The following is a 19,704-nucleotide window of genomic DNA, read 5'->3' on the forward strand; positions in this document are numbered from 1 at the left end:
GGACAACTTCGACAGGTTCACAATTTGGCTTGTTCATTTGGAGGGCACTTAGAACAAGCTGCAGGGAAGATCTCTGCTGCCAACAGCACTGAAACTTCAGGCACTTCAGCATCTGAAGTTGCCACAGGGGAGGTCCTCACATTGTCTCCCACTTACAGTAAGGTATTCCAGCTGTGGGATATTGCTAAGTACAACCAGATGCTCACTCACAACAGAATTTTGCCCCATGGACTTAAAAAACTCACAGTTACTCCCAAAATACAACTGTAATTATACTCCCAAAGCACAATTACTCCCAAAAGATCCCACTAGCAGCCACTGAGAACAAGAGAGTTCTCTGTGAGCTTTCAAGAACTTTGAGGTGGCCTGTGACACCACTTGCTCAGGCCAAAGACACTACATGCTGTTAGAACACCAGTTTTTTAGCAGGGTACTTCACAAGAAATAACAAGAAACCAGCCAGATCAGATGAGTGGAAAAGTTTCCAAGAAATCAACAGGAAGTAAAAGTCACCTTGAGCTATTCTAAACAGAAGGCCTGCTGATAGAACCCAAGAACTGCTGAAATCCCATTTGGAACACAAAACAATGTGTCACAAAACATTTCTGAAGTGCATTACCCATACCTAACGCAGGAAAGAGCAGACAAGCATTCCAACAGATCCCACCACTGTGATTCTGGTGATGTGGTGAGAACAGGCAAAGACACAGCGTAATTTCACTGCTGATGTCAGGAGAGCAGATGGAAAAGGCAGTGACAGTTCACTGTCCAAGGCTGGCCTGCACTCTGCTGGGACACCGCATCTCCCAACACACACAATGACTTTTGTTGTCCTACAGAATGAATGCAACCAATATAATAGGAAGACAGCTGACACTACCAACTCCAGCAACAGCTAAACCCAAAAAAGCACCTACAGCACAAGACAAGCCAAGGTTTGCCAACCTCCTTCAGTCCATTCCCCGTCTTGTTTTTCCTTCCTTCTCTTCCAGCCCCTCTCAGCCACACGAGATTGAAACAAAGATGACTTTCACTTACTTCATCGAAAAGCCGATTGAAACAGTGTTTAAAGAAACCGGTCCCGTTCACACCGGCTGGCTGACTGCAAGGCGGTGTGGTCTTTCCCCCAGCAGCAGAGTCACTGACACCGGTTAGCCCTGCGCTTGCCTAAGCTCAGGTAGTCCTGACAAGCCCCGGAGCTTCTTTGAGCCAGCCCTGCTCACGACGCTCCCACCCTTGGGGTCCTCCTCAGCCGCAATGTGCGGACGCTGCTGCCCAGGACGCCCGCGGTAGCGGTGCTAATTAAAGCGGTGTGCTAAAGACCATTATGTAAGAGCCAATTATTACATAAACTCGCTCCAGCGCCGGCGCTGCCTCCCCGGGGACGCGGTGTCCCAGCGGGACCCGGGCTGAGCCCGGCACGGCCCGCAGCGGCCGGACCGCACAGCGCAGCAGCGCCCGCCTTTCCCAATGAAACGACAGGCACCAGGTACATTTGGAGCTACAGCCTCTCTGAGATCCCCAGAACCCCGCATTCCCCTCCTGACACCGCCCACACCCACCCCTCACCCCACACGGCACACACCGACCCCTACCCCGCCACCTCGCACTGCCCCAGCCCCACACACCGACCCCCCCAATGCCCCCCGACGGCCCCTACCCCACACCCCTGCCCTGCACACACCCCTCTGCTCCCGCACAGCCCCGGTGCCCCGCGCACACCCACCCTGCCCCTCACAGAACGCACCCCTTACCCGCGCACACCCACCCACAGCGACCCCCGCGCCGCCGCAGCCCGTGTCCCGCACAGCTCCCACCTTCCCGCTCCCGCACAGCCGCCAGGCCGGGCCCGGCTCCGCTCCCTGTGCCCCGGCGGCGGCCGTTCATCTGCCCGCCCCGTCCCCCGCCGCGGGCGCACCCACCGGCCGAACAGCCGCCCCTCGCGCCCGGCGGCCCCGCGCTGGCCCCCGCGGGGCTGAGGGACGGCGCTGACCAACAGCCCCGCCGCGGGCTCCCCTCAGCACACGGCGGGGCGGGCGCGGCCCCTCCCCTCCGCCATGTTGTGCGGGCCGAGGCGGGGCTGCCCGGGCTGAGGGAGCGCTCTGGGCCGCGCTGTAACGAGAGCGAGAAGGAAGCGAGTGACACGTGTTAGTAAGAAAAAGCACCAGCTGCGGTTTCTTCCTCATTCACAACGTTCAAAACCACGCTGTTTCCTTGAGGGAGGAGCCCTCGGCTTTTCGTTTTTTTGTTTTTCTTTTTTTTTTTTTCTAGTGCGATTCCACACCCTTTAGCGCCGAGGAGAGCGGCTGATGAGACTCAGAATCGCAAAGCTCTTTCGTAATTATCTCTCCTTATAAATTATGGAGAACAAAAGGGCTCGTTTTGCCGATGCCCGTTTTTTTTGGTTTCAGATGACTGCTTGTCTGGGTTAACGTTTCCACTGAGCGGTTCTGAGCCCGGTGAGGAGGGGAAGGAATGGGCCCAAAGTGCATGGTGGTTAATCAGTAGTTAAGTGGTTACTAAGTAGTCCCTGCTTTAAAACCTCTAACAATCATTTTTGCAAGAACAGAGGCTAGCCAGTCACGAGTGCAATTTTTAATTTGGCTGTCTTCTTGTTCTGAAGGATTTTTAGTTCAATAATGTGGTGCAAGTATCCTAGGTGAGATGTTCCCAGGTTAGCTCCTGTGGAAAGACGCTGATCACCTTCAGTGACTCTGAGCTTTCACTTGTTTTTATTGTAACAGTAAAACATATTTTCACGTTGCATGGAAGAGCATACGAAAAATAGGTCATCCTAACAAAAAAGCTTCAGAACAATATTTTAGCACTCGCAAAGAAACACCCTAAGTTTAACATAATTACTTAATCTGCTTGACAAATCGGAACTGAAGGAGTTCACCAGCAGCAGTTTCGGGATCTCTCTAGGGAATGGGCTCAGCCGGGAAGCTGCCAGAGCCTTTGGACAGCGCTCCAGGGATGCACATGGGGGATTGTTGGGGTGTCTGTACAGGGACAGGAGCTGGACTCAATCCCCCTTGTGGATCCCTTCCAACTCAGGATATTCCAGGGTTCAATGATTCTTCCTCCCACCCTACCAGTTTTCAACTTTTGTACCATTTTGTACAACACTGATAAAGCCTCATGCAGCAGCCTGAATATGAACCTGACTGCTCTGTTTCCTGTGCCCCCACCATGGTTAAATGCTTATCTTCAGCTGAAAGCTGTAACTTATTGCTCACATGTTCATGCATTAATTTCATAAATTCATATGCAGAAGCTGAAGTGTCTTAGGAAACATGTAAATGGAAGTGAAACAATTAACAGTCCTGTAGGAGATGTCCTTTTCACTCCATGTTTTCTAAGCAGAACGAGTACCATATTGAAGGTCCTTGCCAGGGCTGAACATCAACTCGAATTGAGATTTACATTCTGCTTTGGACTGTTTGATTATGCTGATGAACTAAAATGATACATAATTAAAGGAAAAAATACTAGAAATGCTACTTTCTGATACGATCTGAGGAAAAAAATGGTATTGCTCAGGCTTGCAGTGTTTTTGCCCTTAGGAATATCTAATAAAAATGGCAGATTTCTGTAGGTGCTTGGTTGCCATAGTGCTCTATGTTCTTAATTTGCATTGAAAAAATTAGAACTCAAGTTTCTTTAAATAAAACTCAGATTTGGTTTTGACTTTGTTAATTATATGTGAGCAAAGTTTAGTCCTGTGCCAGAAGAAAATCCTTACCTATATTTATAAGAAAATGAGTCTAATTCCAGGTATTGTATTAAGGTGTAGCTATAGGTTAATACAGCAGATCCTATATATATAGATTTTTTCCAAGGAACAGTCTTACCTGCTGACTTATCAGGACTCTGGTTTTCCACGGAAATACATTCTGACTGTGGCTACTTTGGTGCAATTTAAACATCTTCTGCTTCCAGAGGCTGCAAACAGCTGCCCCTCTTCCTCACTGCTTTCACAGCACATGCTAGCATGGATTACTTTCTGTGACCTCATCAATATTCATGAAGAGTCTGGGATCCCATATGCTTTGTAAACATTTCTTGTTATGGGGATACGCAAAGATCAGAAACACCAAATAAGCCAGACATCCCTAAGAAAACAAGTTAAAAATTGGACTAATATTTGTAATAAATAAAAGTTTGAATCCAAAGAAAAGTAGTAAACTACTACTACTACAAGTTGTTTCCTAGTTTTCAGAAGTTTTTCTGCAATAAAGAGACAGACTAGTGATACAGATTAGAAAACAGCAATAGATCCAAACCCTTCAGAAACTTGTGAACATGCAAAGGAAGATGGGCCCTTTGAACAAACCGTCTCTCTGGCCCATCTCAGTGAACACAGACAGAGTTTTGTGCTTTTTGCACAAAAAGCTGCACAGTCTGATAACCAGCTTTTGGAGAGGAAACAGTACCAGCCCACAAAACACCTTCCTGCTGAGCACCTTTAAGCATGTCCCCCGTTTGCTGGCTGTATCTTGCCCTGTGAATAATGACAGACATTTCATCTACTGTATATGACATTTTAGATTTTCACAAAAGGCAAATTGGCACCGCAGATTCAGAAATCTCTTATTATAAACAAACAAAACCCACCAAAAAGTGGAGAAATGAAGGAGGCTCTAGGTCTGTTAGGGCAACAGCATTTTCCAGTTTGGTTGCAGCTGTTTGCAATCTGATCTTCCTTAGCAATCTAAACCAAACACTCAATTGCTAGGAAAGAAGGCAGCCTGCAAGAAACATCTACGAACAGAGATAAACACCATGAACAATTGTAGGAAAGGTGCCATTCCAGTTCTCCTGCTTCATTTAGCCTCTCCTCTTGCAGCAGAGGCTCGGCAGTGCCTGGAGTTGTATGGGTTAATCTAAAGACTCAGTTTAAATCAGTGTAATTGCACTGGTGCAAAGGTCTTTCCACTTGCTGTAATGGGATCTGAATGCCACATGGATCATTTTTATTGGATGTTGCTTAAAAATTGGTTTAGATTAAACAAACAAATGTTGATTAAGGTTCTGTGCCACTGTAGAAGTAAACTTACATTTCTTGGGGTCAGTTTTCAAGTCCAGGAGTGTCTTGTATCTTGGGATAAGTGCTCATGTGTAAAAAAGTGATTATACTCCTTTCCTCTCTCTCCTCCTTCCACCTTCTCCTCCTCCTCTCCCTCCAGGGAGAGCTGGTTCCTAAATTGCTGTATTTAATATTCCACCATGTTGATAAGAAATTAAGTAATTTGCATTACTGTGTTGCTGTTCACATCCTGGAGTAAGGTGCTGAAATTTGACGAAAATTTCAAATGCAGTGCAGGTAGCAGCATAAATGGAATATCAGAGAAGTGAAAGTTCCCTGCCTTACAGCTGTGCAAGTTGGAAATAGTTCTGTGCAAGTCAGTCAGGTTCCATCCTCTGCTGTGCTTTCCTCAGGGTAAGTGAGAAAAAGTGTGAGACCCCTGCTCTCCCAGGCAGAGCAGAGACAGTGCTTTGATGCTGAATGCTGTTACTAAATGGTTGCTTCTGCATGCAGAGGAATTCAGAGAGGAAAGCAGCTACAGTGAGGTAGAAGATAACACCCCATTTTCTTCAGGCTTATCTCTGTTTTTTTTCCTGAAATGCTTCGCTTTCTATGTTTCTGACCTTTGAACTCTGCCAAAAGCACCATCTGGTGTTGAGGTACCTTGCAAAACTTTTCCCCAGTTCTTGTATTTGGATTAATTCACCCTCATCATGAAACATATCAATATAAATTGGCTACATCATAGCAACTGTATGATGGAAATGCCTAAAAATCTTTCTGCTTGTAAGAGACTGGGGAAAAACACCAAAGTTGAACTGTAACTACAGCCATTAAAGTTTAAAAGCTAAAGTTAAGAGAGTGTGCAGTTGACCAAGCAGAGGTTATCCCTGCTCAGCAGTGAAAGAAGGAACAAAAAATTGTAATTGGTTTCTTGATTTTCTTTTGTCAGACTGATTTTTATCTGAGGAAGGAGTTTCAATGACTACATATACAGAGCCAGCAAGGGGTTTTCAATAACAGTCACTCATATCTGTATAAATTATTATTGTCAGAGTTAAATTCTCTTATCTGTTGCACTTTGACTGAATGAGCCTTAACAGTTGTTTGAAGCATTGTGGTGAGAAAGGGAAGGAGAGCCACTAGATGGCATTTTTAATCCAGCTTTTACTGCTGTCCTAAATGTGAGGCCTCTGTTCTCTCTCTGAGGATGGTTGCAATCCCAGGAGAAGGGAAGTGAATTCTTGCTGGAATAATTACAGTCAACTCCCTTTTTTCCTTCAACACAACAACTCGGTAAAAGATAAGGATAGCTCATGTTTTAGAATTTTTCAAGCTCAAAATAAATGAAGTGCATTAAATAGGTGTTTATTCAGTACAATATTTGTGGATTTTTATTGGATGATCAGGGTCTCAAGAAACAAAGAATATAAAAGTCTTCCTTTTGTATTTTATTGCCCCATGGTGAAAAAGAATGTTCTTCCATCTAACAACTGGAAAAAAAAACAAAAAAACCCCACCAAATACAACCCAAAAACTCTGTAAGCACAATAAAATTTATTTCTGCAGGAAGGTACAGTTCAGTTTTTCTCCCTGGAACTGAACACCTCAGGATGATGCAGCATTTAAAGCTCTTTCCAGTTGCTGAACTTTTATAATAACTATGTAAGCTAAACATTTTCCTTCTGCTGTTCATGAATAAACCACCCTCAAAGAAATTTTTGGTACCTCATGCAAGGTCATCGCACAGACACATTCTGGGCATAAATATACCTTTTTATTTTAGATTGAGGGGTTGGAGCTGGGGAAAACCAGACAATTTCAGTGCACAAGCCCTCTTTACCTCCTGTGAGAGGCAGAGAAAAAACCTACACCTATGCCTAAAATGAGAGGAAAAGGCTGAAAACACTGATCTTGACCTGCTCTGTGAACACCTGTACTAATATTAATGCAGCAGTACTGGGAGAGCTTGATTATGGTACATATGGTAAATAATACTGGTTATATTTTAACCAGAAAAGTATTTTAAATTTGCCCCCAATATTTTTTTTGAATCCATCAAAATGTAAGCTTTTTGAAATACTTTTTACATATTAGAATGCATCTCTTCATGTAAATTTTAACAGGGACATAAGATTAATGATGATTTAATTCTGGGCAAGAAGTCATTCAAGGTATTCAGTATTTTAGAACTTAAGTGAGAGGATTAAGCTGAAACAGAAACTGTTAATCCCAGAAGATGGCAAGAACTATGATACAGACTAAGAAGAGGTATCACAACAAAACTTCTAGATTTTAAAAACATGCCCACAAACTTGGGAGGGATGACTCTTATCTGTACTTAGATCATTTCACAGTAGCTTAGGTAAGGTTTCTATAGAACTGAAGATAACCAACCAAAACATTTGGATCAAGGGATCCAAAAGAGATGCATCTGTTGAAAATAGTGTCTGTAAATGAAAATCCAAGAAAAAGAATGCTGTAAGTATATTTCTCAAAATAAAGGATGAAGGTATGCACATGTGATTTTAAAGTCTCATTTATTTCATTTGTTAAAGAAATTAGGATACATTAGAATTTCTATAATACCAATTTGCATTACTAGCAAAGTAATATATAATACATTCAAAGTAACATCATAATACATTCATAATAGCTAAAACCATTGCATTGTGTAAGGATTTTCCATTGCCTTTAGCATCTGCTGGATAAGAATCTCACATCTAAAACAATGCTGAATTAGCCCTCATGACAGCCCTGTGAGGTAGAGGTCAGTGTTACCCTCTTTCTACATAAGAGGAAACTGAGATACAAAGTTTTAGGTCAGTGTACCAGAAAAACCACGGGGATTTGAGGAGCAGAATTTCAGTCTTTCACTCCTTGCACTGTGCTCCACATCTCGTGTCTTTATTCCCTGGAGAAAAGGGAGCAGTCACAGCAGCTGCTGTCCTCCCCTCACCCCACTTCTCTTGGCCTTGTATATCTAGATTTCTCCATCTCAGCTGCTGGAAAGTGATCAACATCAGGGATCTCTACCTGAACTACACAGAGAGAACAGGCTGTGTGAGGTCCAGAACTAAAGAAGCTGGGCATTGACTGTGGGCAGTCACAGAGAACATCACAGTATTGACTACCAGAGTCAGAATTGTGTCACTAAGCTGCAGAACCAACACGTGGCTGTTCTAAAGCCACTTTTGCAGAGGTAAAAGGACTCGGGGAGAACTGAAGACTTTTGTGTGCAGAGAGCATCCTTGCCAGACAGCCCTGGGGCAGGGAGGGTCTGTGCAGCAATGCACACTGAGGGAAGACAAGATCTGCCCATGCTAGGTCCCTAAAGGAAACAAAATACCTGCTCTCTGTAGGGCAGACACTGAAGGAGGTCATATTGCAGAACATAGCACTGAGCTGAGGTAGAATCTGAGCCACTGAGGACCACAAAACACACCTGGATCACTACAGAGGAACTCTTCAACCAAACTGACCCTGCCCAGGGCCCTGTGGTCCTGTGTTCTGCATGGGCTGAAAGGACAAATACCTAAACAACATTGCAGTAAATTGCTCTGCTTTTCAACACAGCATTACATTGCTACTTCTCATTGTAAGACAGCATCTTAGAACAGTAGATTTAAAATGTATATTTAATTTTCATACCGGGCCCCATTTGAGGCAACTAAAGAACTCTTTTTCTAGTGCTACTCATACACTCTGTGTCATCAGGCAGCAAGAGTACAGTGAATGCAATCTTTAAATCAGAGCTCAGCAAATGGTAACAACAGATCAGTAAGGAAAACTTAAGTCAAATTTGTCCAAAATTCTTGATTACTGTTTCCTTATGTATTAAATGAGACAAGTTGTGGCCACCAGCACTAGTAGATCATGAAACAGTTTTCTATTTTATATCAAGTTGGATTTTAATTTTAGAGAGCTTGGATAACAACCTAGTTCACACCGCTATCCCTTATATTAAATAGTGCTGGTTAAAAAGATGCCATTTCTCCACAGAATGAGCACTTGAAACAAAACAGAAAGCCAGAAGATTGTCCCCCTCCAAGCAGAGGGTTCATGGAAATGCCTGGCTTGTGTGCTCCATACGTGGTCTGGAGACCAGAGTTTCTGTTTAGAGTACCTCACATGTGGAAGCTCTTGGATATCTCAGGACCATTATCAGTGCTCTTTAGGCCTTGAAGGAAGCTCTAACAATTCTCCCCTTCAGAGGCTGAGGGGGACGGAAGTTATTGGCCATTTGGATCCGCTGGTCTTCCTCCCCAGTGAAGAGCAGCATGCGGAACTTCTCCAGCTGGAAGTTCAGGGGAAACAAGTCACTGCTTAAGGGGGCAATCAACAGTAATGTTTTTTAAAAAGGACTAAAAGGAAGTATGCAGTGTATTTTCATCAGTTAATGGAACAGTTTCAAGCAAAGCTTCTAGAGAATATTAATAGAAAAAAAACAGAAGCCCTGAGGATTGAACAGGTGAATATTCACAGACTTTCAACTTAGCCTCATTTCAAATCAAAATAATCTTTGCCTGCTTATCCAGCATTGAATGATACAAGAACAGAGAGAATCATAAATTTACCTGTTTCACAGAGATTCTTATGGGTTCTTTCAGCACTATCCATGTCACACTCTCATTAAGGGGTGGGGTTGTCAGAGAACCGAGGTATGTCCAATAATCTAGACTCAAGGGCAGGAGGCATTTAGGGTTGAAGCCTCTAAACTGAGCTTTTGTTCCCTGGGGAAAGAAAACAGACCTGAATTTTTCCTTTTACTTTTCAATGCAGGTAAAATAACTTTTTTGAAAGAGAACAAAATGTTAAAGTAACATTAAAATAGGGGAAAGGAGAATTCTGTAAAGGTTTGGCAGCCTTATTAGACAAAAGTAGATGGCAAGTGTGATGCCTAATGCTGGCTTATTGGACTTTGAGGTCTTGCACCATTGTCTCTACCAAAATTCATCTCTTGCCACAACAGGCCCAAAAATAATGCAGGAAGTGTGTTCTCTATATAGTGGGCACTGTGAGCTATAGATAATATCATGGCAGAATTCCTTTTCTCATTACTTTCTCATCTATTTTAGTAGGAAAAATTAAATCCTATAGTCATTGTCTGCTATGGTAAATATTTGCTCTAAATAAAAGCCAAAAATCAAACCTTCAAGTCTAAAATTAGAGGAAGGTAGATTGATGGAGGAAGATACATCAACCAAAAGACTGGTAGAAATAGGAGGTGCTGCCTATAGTAATGATTGCCTCAAGTACCACAGTCTAGAGCAACATTGTTCAGCCTGTAGGAGCATCCAAAAGGGTCTCAGTCACTCAGAAAACATCTCAGGAACAAACTCTGGACCTCAGTGAGATCATCCCTGACAGACCTCTGCAGCAAAGACAAACATGCAGCTTCCACTTGTGCCAGCCTCAGTGGAAAGGGATGATTTTGCTGAGTATCAAGGGTCAGGGAGCTTTGATTTTAGACTTCTTTTGGGACAGGCAGAACCTCTGGATGACCAGTGGGGTCAGCATGGCCTAGTGAGGCACCTGAGATTAGGAAAATCATGTTAACTTGGGAGGGAAAAAAAACTACAGCTGCAGTTATATTCCAGTTATGGGAGGATCTGTGGGTAGGTGATTTTTCATTTTTGTCTCAAAGATGTATACAAGCATGGTTTTTAAAGGATGCCCCAGAAGGAAGTTTAAAGAGCTTAGAACTTACTTTAAATTTTACCATGTACAAAGCATCAGTGAGTCTGTTCATACTGGCATGTTCTTTTCCAATCTAAAAGAATGGAATGGACAGGTTAAATAAGGACTAAAACTATGCTTTAATTAGGTGTTGTTTTCTTACCCGAATCTGAACATTCCTACTAAAGTGTATCAGCAATTTGCAATGCATTAATGCCTTCAGTAAGTCATCTGTTTTCCTAAAGCACTTCTTAAATATGTGGCATAGTCCTCAAACACTTCACAGCATAATGCTTTTTATCATGTAAACATGCTATTTTCGCAATTCTTACCTCCAAGAAAACACCAACTACTGCCAAGCCATCTGGAGCTGCTGCTGCTTCACCAAATGTTGCATATTTTCTGGCATTCCAATGTACTAAGTGGAGCTTTAAAGAAAAATAACAAATAAGAATTAAATTATTGATAGAAGTTATGAATGTAGTTTCTCAATGACAGCACTAATGGTTATTCATAACAGAACAGTTTTGTGTCAAAGGCACTGCTGAAAACATGAACTTCAATCTTTTGGACAGGTCCATGAGTGTGGGCAGGAACCAGGCAAGTCTTCTGTAACAGCCCACACAGGGGTGGTATGGCCAGGCTTTGGGAGTGGGAGGATACAGGGGTGGCTTCTGTGAGAAGCTGCCAGAAATTTCCCCAGCTTGTGATCACAAAGAAGGGACCAGGCTGGAGCAGCTCCTGAAGGAATGACTGCAGCCATGGAAAGGACCAGGCTGGAGCAGCTCCTGAAGGAATGACTGCAGCCATGGAAAGGACCAGGCTGGAGCAGCTCCTGAAGGAATGACTGCAGCCATGGAAAGGACCAGGCTGGAGCAGCTCCTGAAGGAATGACTGCAGCCATGGAAAGGACCAGGCTGGAGCAGCTCCTGAAGGAATGACTGCAGCCATGGAAAGGACCAGGCTGGAGCAGCTCCTGAAGGACTGACTGCAGCCATGGAAAGGACCAGGCTGGAGCAGCTCATGGAGATCACTGTCTCCTGTGGGAGGGACCCCACACTGGAGCACAAGAAGAGTGTGAGGAGACCTTTCCCTGAGGAAGAAGGAGCAGCAGAGACAACCTGGGATGAGCTGAGCACAGCCCCCATTCCCCATCTCCCTGCACCAATGGGGGAGAGGTGGAGAAAGCTGGGAGTAAAGTTAAACTCAGGAAGGAAGGAAGGGCAAGGAGAAGGTGGTTTAAGATTTAGTTCTTATTTTCCACTATCCTGCTCTGATTTAGTTGTTAGCAGATTTTTTGTTTTGTTGTGTCAGTAACTGGGGAGGGAGCTCTCCCTGCCCTTATCCTGACTCACAAGCCTTTCCTTATATTTCCTCTCACCATCCAGCTGAGGAGGGCAAGAATGTCTGACCTGCCCACGTTGAGGAAGGAATCAGAATCCTAATCCTGCCCCCACTGCAGGAAAAATCATGTGACAACATCATTTGCATGCAATAATCCCATCTGTGAAAACACATCCTTACCTCACAGGGAAAAGGTTTTCCATCAATGGTGTGCTCTGATCCCTGGCTGTGTGTGGTCCCCCAGTGGAAGTGGAACTGCTTTAGTCGAAATGGATTCTGAAAGGGCCCTCCACTGATTGCTGAGCAGAAGAACAAAAAAAAATTAAAAAGGAGAAGAAAGCTTAAGCATTCTGGCTTTTAACTTCCTGCTTGTAAAACTAACCACTGCTGGCACAAAGCCAGCAGACTTCCCCAGCTGCCAGGGTGAAAAAGATGCATCATCCAGGCATTTAAGACTGATGAATTTATTAATTAATTTATTAATTAATTATTTCAAATTAACTCATTTGAAAATGTAAATTAAAAACACTGTGTGGCTACCTGTACAAAATTTGTAGCTCTCTTGAAAGACCGTATTTGACACATGAAGATGAGGTAGTCACCCTTATGGTTATGTTTTTCCTGTTAAACACAATAAATACAAGTGGAACACATGGAGCAGCCCTGGGAACAGCACTTGAGGGTGCTGTGGGTAAGAACTGGCCCTGCCCCAGCCCTGAACCCCCTGCCCTGGGCTGAGCCAGTGTGGGCAGCAGGGCAGGGGGGATTCTGCCCCTCTGCCCCCAGGTGAGACCCGACCTGCAGAGCTGCCCCAGCCCTGGGGTTCCAGCCCAGCAAGGAGCTGGAGCTGCTGGAGAGAGCCCAGAGGAGGCAGCAGGATGAGCAGAGGATGGAGCAGCTGTGCTGGGAGGAAAGGCTGGCAGAGCTGGCATTGTTCACCTGCAGAAGAGAAGGCTCCAAGGAAACCTTATAGCCTAAACATCAGGTAGACAATTCAGCTAAGTATTTCCCTCTTGCAGTATCTTTGCTTCCAGTGGAGGTTATCTATATTCCATTTCCTTTAAATACCTGATCCCATAAAAGGGGAAATATAATAGCTGGTACTTCACACAACACCACTCGACCTCAAATCACCTTCTAAAGGTAAGGAAATGCCACAGAGACACTTCATATATCATTTAGAAATAACACCTATACACAGACAAGTGTTTAAGATACCACCTATAGAAGGTATTTTATCAATAGCATCAGTAATACCTGTAATTTTATATGCCACCAAATCTAATAGACTTTACCCAACAGACATCAAAGCCTGATCAGAATCTCACATTAACAAAATTAAAATTACATGTAATATCTCTAAAGCTTATATCCTCCGATATTTAAAGAGTGAAAGCTGGGGCTTGCATGGTGCTACCACACGTACATGCTTCCAGCTGGCCTTTATGCAAGAAGATGGCCTTGCCAAAGAAAAAGTTTTGGTATTAAGGATATAAATTGTCCTAGTACATTTTTCTAAAGTTAGCAAAATAATGCATCACCTGTCCAAAATATTTTAAGAAATTTAGCCTTTATGGATTACTGTCAAAATTCAGTTGTGTCATCTATGCAGAACTTTGAGTCACTAGATCTATGTCAACACAACTAAAAGCAGTTTAAACCATGTTTCCCACTCCTAGCAGTCATCTTCCTTTGAAAAGTGTTATTGAAACAAGACATGCTTAGTTTAGAAAGGGTCTCATTCCTGGCAGGGACTCTTGAGCCTGTATCTCTAAATGCAGAGTAATAGATGTTCTTAAACTTCTAAACCTGAATAAAGTTCACTGTTACACAGATATAGTTCAGCTGAAAATTGCATTAAAGTAGTTAACAAGCCAAGATAATACTTTCAGAGAGGTTTTACAAATTCTATAAATAGAGTGACACTCTGAGCAGACCTGTGCAGTAAAAAAGGAAAATGTTCTGTTATTTTTGTTTTGTTTTTTAATGCACTCTTCCCATTTATCAGCTGCTTTATTGTCTCCATTTGAATGCTCTTCCCCTACTCCCAAATGTAAAAGCACAGTCTACCATGGAAACAGACCTAACAGAAGAAATAATCAATCACTTAAAGAATTTACATTCTCTGCCAAGGGCTGAGACAAGAATAAGGTACAACTGCAGACAGTCCAACATCCATCTGGCTGCTACCAGCTCAGAACCCAGAATGAGCTGAAGATTTTCTAATTTCTGAAGAAACCAAAGTGCTACAAGTCAGGGAGGAAAGAAGAACATGCAAGGTAACAGTAACCAGTCCAGGTACAACTTGGTACAGTAATTATAATTATGATGACTGTGCTGCATGACCCAGGTCTGCTTATCCTCTTTCCTTCCCTGTGGGTGGGAGCTGGGCACTGAGCCAGAGCTGGCAGGTACATGAGTTGGCATCTTTGGTTGGGGTGATCATGAACCAGCATACTGAGGAGCTTACATCCCTGCTCTGGGTGCTGGAGAGATGCCCAGCAAACTTCAATTCACATCTAAAAGAAAAGGACTGCAATCAAACTTCTCATTTTTCTGATGCAAGGGCTTTTCCTAATGAAGAAACACTTATTGATCTGTGATATTGCATTGCTAGAGAGGCTCAAAGTGAAGACAAAATATAAATGGTTCCAGTCATACGTCTTGTTCTAAGCTCAAATTATACATCACAGAAGTTACACCGTACAGAATGTACTTAATTATTTCCCCCACTAATCCCAAGCTGGTGCTCTGAGTTAGCTGGCTGTGTTAGTCTCACCTGTCCTGTCATCAGAGTCCTCAAACTCCACCATGACAGAGTGGCCAGTGTTGGAGATGCTGAGGGAAGTGCAGGACTCGTAGGAGATGCCCAGAGGCTGCAGGCTGGGGTCGTAGACTGCCCGTGCAGAGTCGATGTCGATGGGGGACTGGCGGTTCCCCTGGGCAATGGGGTAAGCTTTGTGCCACTCCGAAGGGCCTGCAACAGCAAACAAAGCAAAGCAGCATTATTTCCTTCCCAACATACACAGAATGGTCATTATGGGCTTTCAGGAGGCTTGAAATAAAGCTTGCTTAGCAAGAGTGACTCCAGTGTTTTGGAATGTAAGAAATTCATTTAAATTCTAGGCTGGTGTGTTTTTATCAGCACAAGTATGCTGCAACAAGATTGTCCAGAACACATGGAGGAAACCGTAGCACATCAGACTGCTGTATCCCCAGTCCCTCACACTCTCTCTCTGCAGAGGCTGCAGTTACCTTGCCAAGGTGGGTACAGGTGTAAACACTTGCATGCACAAACACACTCCCCAAAGAAACAGCATTTAATTCTCTCTGGGAAAGAGAGTGTAAAAGCTCCAGCAATTCAAATTAGACACAGATGACTCAATCTCTTAGCTACTGACTATGCAGTTATTTTTAAAATTATTTTATGACTGCAGTAAATCTGAGACGGCTCCACTCTTCACTCATGCCCCTTATGGTATCTCTCTAACCTGAGTGAAGGATATAAGATGATAACTAACACCTTGGGACCTCCTGACCTCAATAGAGAAGGGAGAAAGCCCAATCTAATAGCAGAACTCTGCTGCCAGAGATGGAAGATCCTTATCCTTAAGCCATTTGAGATAATAAAAGCTTATCCATATCAAAGAATTCCTTTTACTTATGGCTCATTTTCTACTTGGTTATGGTAGTGAAAGCAGCAATTAACTTCCTCTGCTGCTTCTGTGCATGAAATATATCAGTAACAGTTATACTTTGAGATTCTCAGGAAGCACATTTTTAATTGTAGCACTCTCACATGCTTTCACAAGGGGAAGCTTTTTTTTAAAATCAAGCACAGGTATTTAGCCTCCTTGAGTTTACATAACACAACAGTGATCTATTACACTGTTACTTGGCTTTGACACTTTCTGCAAAGCTAAGCTTATAAAATAATACCTTTTCTCAGCCTGCCTGTAAAGCAGATTTAGAAATTAAATGCTCTTACACAAGCTAAGGCAATATCATTTGGCTCTCACAAGCTTCATAGGAACATACACAGCTCTATTACTCCTAGCTACAAGCACAAATACATAACATTACCTACTAGCACTAACCAGCTTCACTTGATATTCAAACTTGCTTTCAGACTCACAGAAACTGAAGGAATTGCTTTTAAGAAAGAAAGAGATTGGCCCCTGAAGGTTATGCAAAAGGCTCTCGTTGGACACTCAGCAACTAAAATAATTGCCGCAAGGAGAGAGACTCCTGGAAGTTATGCAATTGTCTCATTGGCCAGCATCAGCCACTGGTCCAGCCTCTGTAAAGGACACAGGCACAATACAACCCTACTGTGGCAGTCCTTCAGCAGCTCCACGTCCCCCCTCACATACAACCCTACTGTGGCAGTCCTTCAGCAGCTCCACGTCCCCCCTCACATACAACCCTACTGTGGCAGTCCTTCAGCAGCTCCACATCCCCCTCACGCTATGACATGCATCCTTAGAGGTGGGAAGCAAAGGAGGAGGACTAAATTAAAAACTGTCAGATCAGTACGCATAAGTTGCTCTGTAAGAGATGTGGTACTGATCTGTACAATTTATTGATATACTAGACATATATAACATATAGCTTATTTTTTTCATTTCTATGAAAGCCTAGATATCACATTTCAGCAACTGCATAGAATCAGATCTATTACTGCCCTACTAAGTCTTCTTTACCTAACAGAACTGCTTTTGGAGAGAGACACAGGTCATTTTCTATAACAGCATTTTGGAAAGGAACCCATCTATAATATCTGCAGTCTGAAAAAAACCCAAAGCATTCAGATCACACCCCTCAGTTTAGGAGTATTGATTGCAACACTGAAAGGCAACAGATATAAACTTGTGCATCTTTTAGTGCCACTTTCTGGGTACTATTGATTATCAATAAAGTAATTCATTACCTGCTGTATACACTTGATTCTTGCAGACATCAAAATGCAGGCAGCTCTGCAGGGCTCAGGCAACAGCTCTAGAAAGTAAACGAGTGGGGGAAGACAGAGAGATGCAGCACGGAAATGCCATAACCTACCGTCAGCCTGCCCATATCCCCAACTGTGGTGGCCAGTCATTTTGGGAGCTGTCCCTGCTCGGCTCCAGCTCCCTAAGCAGGGCACTGCTGCCTACCTGCCTTTATAGCAGCTCCCTGTGGGATAGGGTCAGCCCCTTAAAGATACAGAGCAGTCAAAGCAATTCCTGCAGGACAGGGAAAGCATCCGTGTGCTCCTGCTCCTGCTCCCCCTATTTGTGAAGGCAACGCAGGTGAAGGAAAATGTAAAACTCATATAATTGAAGTCTCAGGACTTAGAGAGAAAGCCAAACTGTGGATCTAATTCAGGAAAAAATATCAGTGTTTTCTCATTCTCTGCCCCAAGGAAGCAAAAGCCATAAGGTGCTCTGAGCATCAGGACAGTCGTGTGCAGGTGGGACCTGCCCTTCTCACATCTGTGTTCTGCAGGGAGAAACATCACTGCCTCTCCTCTGAAACCCTCCTGCCAACTGCAAAAAAGGAATGGTGTTTTCACCAGATCTGTAATTAATCATAATCAGTGCTTAGATGAGATGGACAACACTCTCATCTTGGGACAAAACTTCTTGTGCTGCTTCTAAACAGAGCACACAAAGTAAGGATGAATTGACAATCTGATTTTAATTTTGCAGTTGTAATGAAAATTTTTAAATGGACAAAATTAAAAGTGTGGTTATATTAGGCACAGAACATAGCAGACTCCAGAGAAAGAAGTTGATCTATGAAGCCTCACCTATCTTGAATGATCCAGTAGTTACATATACCTGCTAAAGCCATGGAGAGGCTACAATGAGATACCCAGTTTGCATCTGTAAAATGTCTTAAGACATCTCTGGGACAAGGAAAAAGGCTTCTTCATTGTGATTTTATTAGATCTGAGGAAATGCTTTCTGTCAAGGCTGCATTTTATGAACACAGTGATTTTCACAAAGACAATAGCACACAAAAATAGGGATTCTTCTACTATGCAATCAAGAATATGGAAGGAAAAAATCAATAAGAGCATTTTATGCAACTTTTATGTAGTGGTACTGCCTTGTAAGTATTAATTTTCTTTTTCAGGAGGTTTCCATGACAGTCAGCTATAAAACCTTTAAGAACTGCTGATGCCAGCTAAATCACTCACAGAGGAATGTAAACTGCTGCAAAGGTCTCCACAGGAGAGTTCTACAATGCCTTACTCAGGTCACTCCTCAATTTGTTCCCGTCGAGCTGCTGTGACCCACTCAGGTCCCTGACACACACCTGGCACAGACACTGGGCACGGCTGTGTCCCAGCAGTCTGGGCACACTTATGGGCACCCAACACTGGAATCAGGACCTTAAAATACTCACTCAGATGCTGAGTCACGAAAAGCTGTTCTAGGGAAAAGTACAAAAAATACCAACGCAGCAGTGAAAAGAAATGGAAGAGGGATTTTGTGCGTTAAACGAGCAGACCATAAACTGGGGAAGCCCACGTGAAGGCAGAGAATGCTGAGCAGCTGTTTTGAAGAGAAACATCCAGACTGGGCTCAGGTGAACCCACAGGGCACAGTGGCACTGCAGTGCCCAACCTGCACTGGCACCACCAACCCCTTCAGCTTTTGTCTTCTCACTCAAACCCACACAGGTGTCTGCAGATCTGGACTACAAACACATGGCACAGGAAGAGCTCTGAGACAAGGGAAAATATCCTGAAGATGTGGGAGGAAGCAGACTCCACAAAATGGAGGTTTGAATGGATGGATTTAGAAAAGTGGAAAAGGGGAATGACAATACGTGAGGGGAAAGGAAAGTGAGCCTGAAAAAAAATTTAGCTTGTAAAATTTATCATTGGTAAATGTTAGTCAGTGTGTATATGACAACTTAATGTGCTTCCAACCCAACCAGCCTTCTTTATGAGGAAAAAATAAAATTTTCCTTAAATATAAGGTAACACTGCTGCTTATACAAATATCACATTATTCTGTAACCCTGATACCTCTGGATACTGGCTGACTCTAAGAATGGTTTTCACAAATTCTGTCCTCAAATTATCATTTATCACTTCAAAAGCCGCAGTCCTCACGTAATGCTGTTCTGTTTTGCTAGTTTGAATCCTGGACAATTACATCATACTTGTGAACTTATGGAAGTGCGAACAACAGAGTGGTAGGTGCTTAAGGGGTGGATTTCTGCAGTGCTGAGCTGGAAGTGACATGATTTCCACAAATTTCTTCTGGGTTCTTGATGCCATGTCAGAAGTGTCTGCTTCACAGTGAATGACAGGAAGACATAATTCCATTCACTACAGAAAGATGTTTTGAGCTGCGTTAAAACAGAAATCGGTCTCCCTCAGCCTTCACACTTAGGGTTTTATTCCCCTTTGCCAGCAGTGATGAGTGAAGAGAGCAGCAGCCCAGGACAAATACAGAGGTTCTTCTGAACTTTCACCAGGTTGTGATATAGAACTAACAACAAATGATTCAGGTTTTCCACCTTTATATATACAATTAATTTTCTTTATGATTTAATTGGTGCTCCCTTTATTAAAATTACTATATAAGGACTAATCATTATGGTTAGAAAACTCCAAGTAAGATTGGAATGATGAACTGACAGTGGACATATTTAAG

The 19,704-nt window shown here is 43.2% G+C and overlaps 1 protein-coding gene across 1 annotated transcript; it reads right to left on the reverse strand.

Moving 5' to 3' along the window:
- Window positions 1-9,203: 9,203 nt before the first annotated feature.
- CA7 (carbonic anhydrase 7) lies at window positions 9,204-17,150 on the reverse strand. The gene is made up of 7 exons (XM_062499994.1): window positions 17,111-17,150; window positions 14,832-15,029; window positions 12,233-12,351; window positions 11,041-11,136; window positions 10,740-10,802; window positions 9,607-9,762; window positions 9,204-9,326 (listed from the first exon to the last, which is right to left on the reverse strand). The coding sequence occupies exons 1-7, from the start codon at window positions 17,148-17,150 to the stop codon at window positions 9,204-9,206; spliced, it is 795 nt and encodes a 264-aa protein (XP_062355978.1).
- Between the last annotated feature and the right edge of the window lie 2,554 nt (window positions 17,151-19,704).

The sequence above is a fragment of the Cinclus cinclus genome, chromosome 11 (assembly GCF_963662255.1).
Source record: "Cinclus cinclus chromosome 11, bCinCin1.1, whole genome shotgun sequence".
Taxonomy (NCBI): domain Eukaryota; kingdom Metazoa; phylum Chordata; class Aves; order Passeriformes; family Cinclidae; genus Cinclus; species Cinclus cinclus.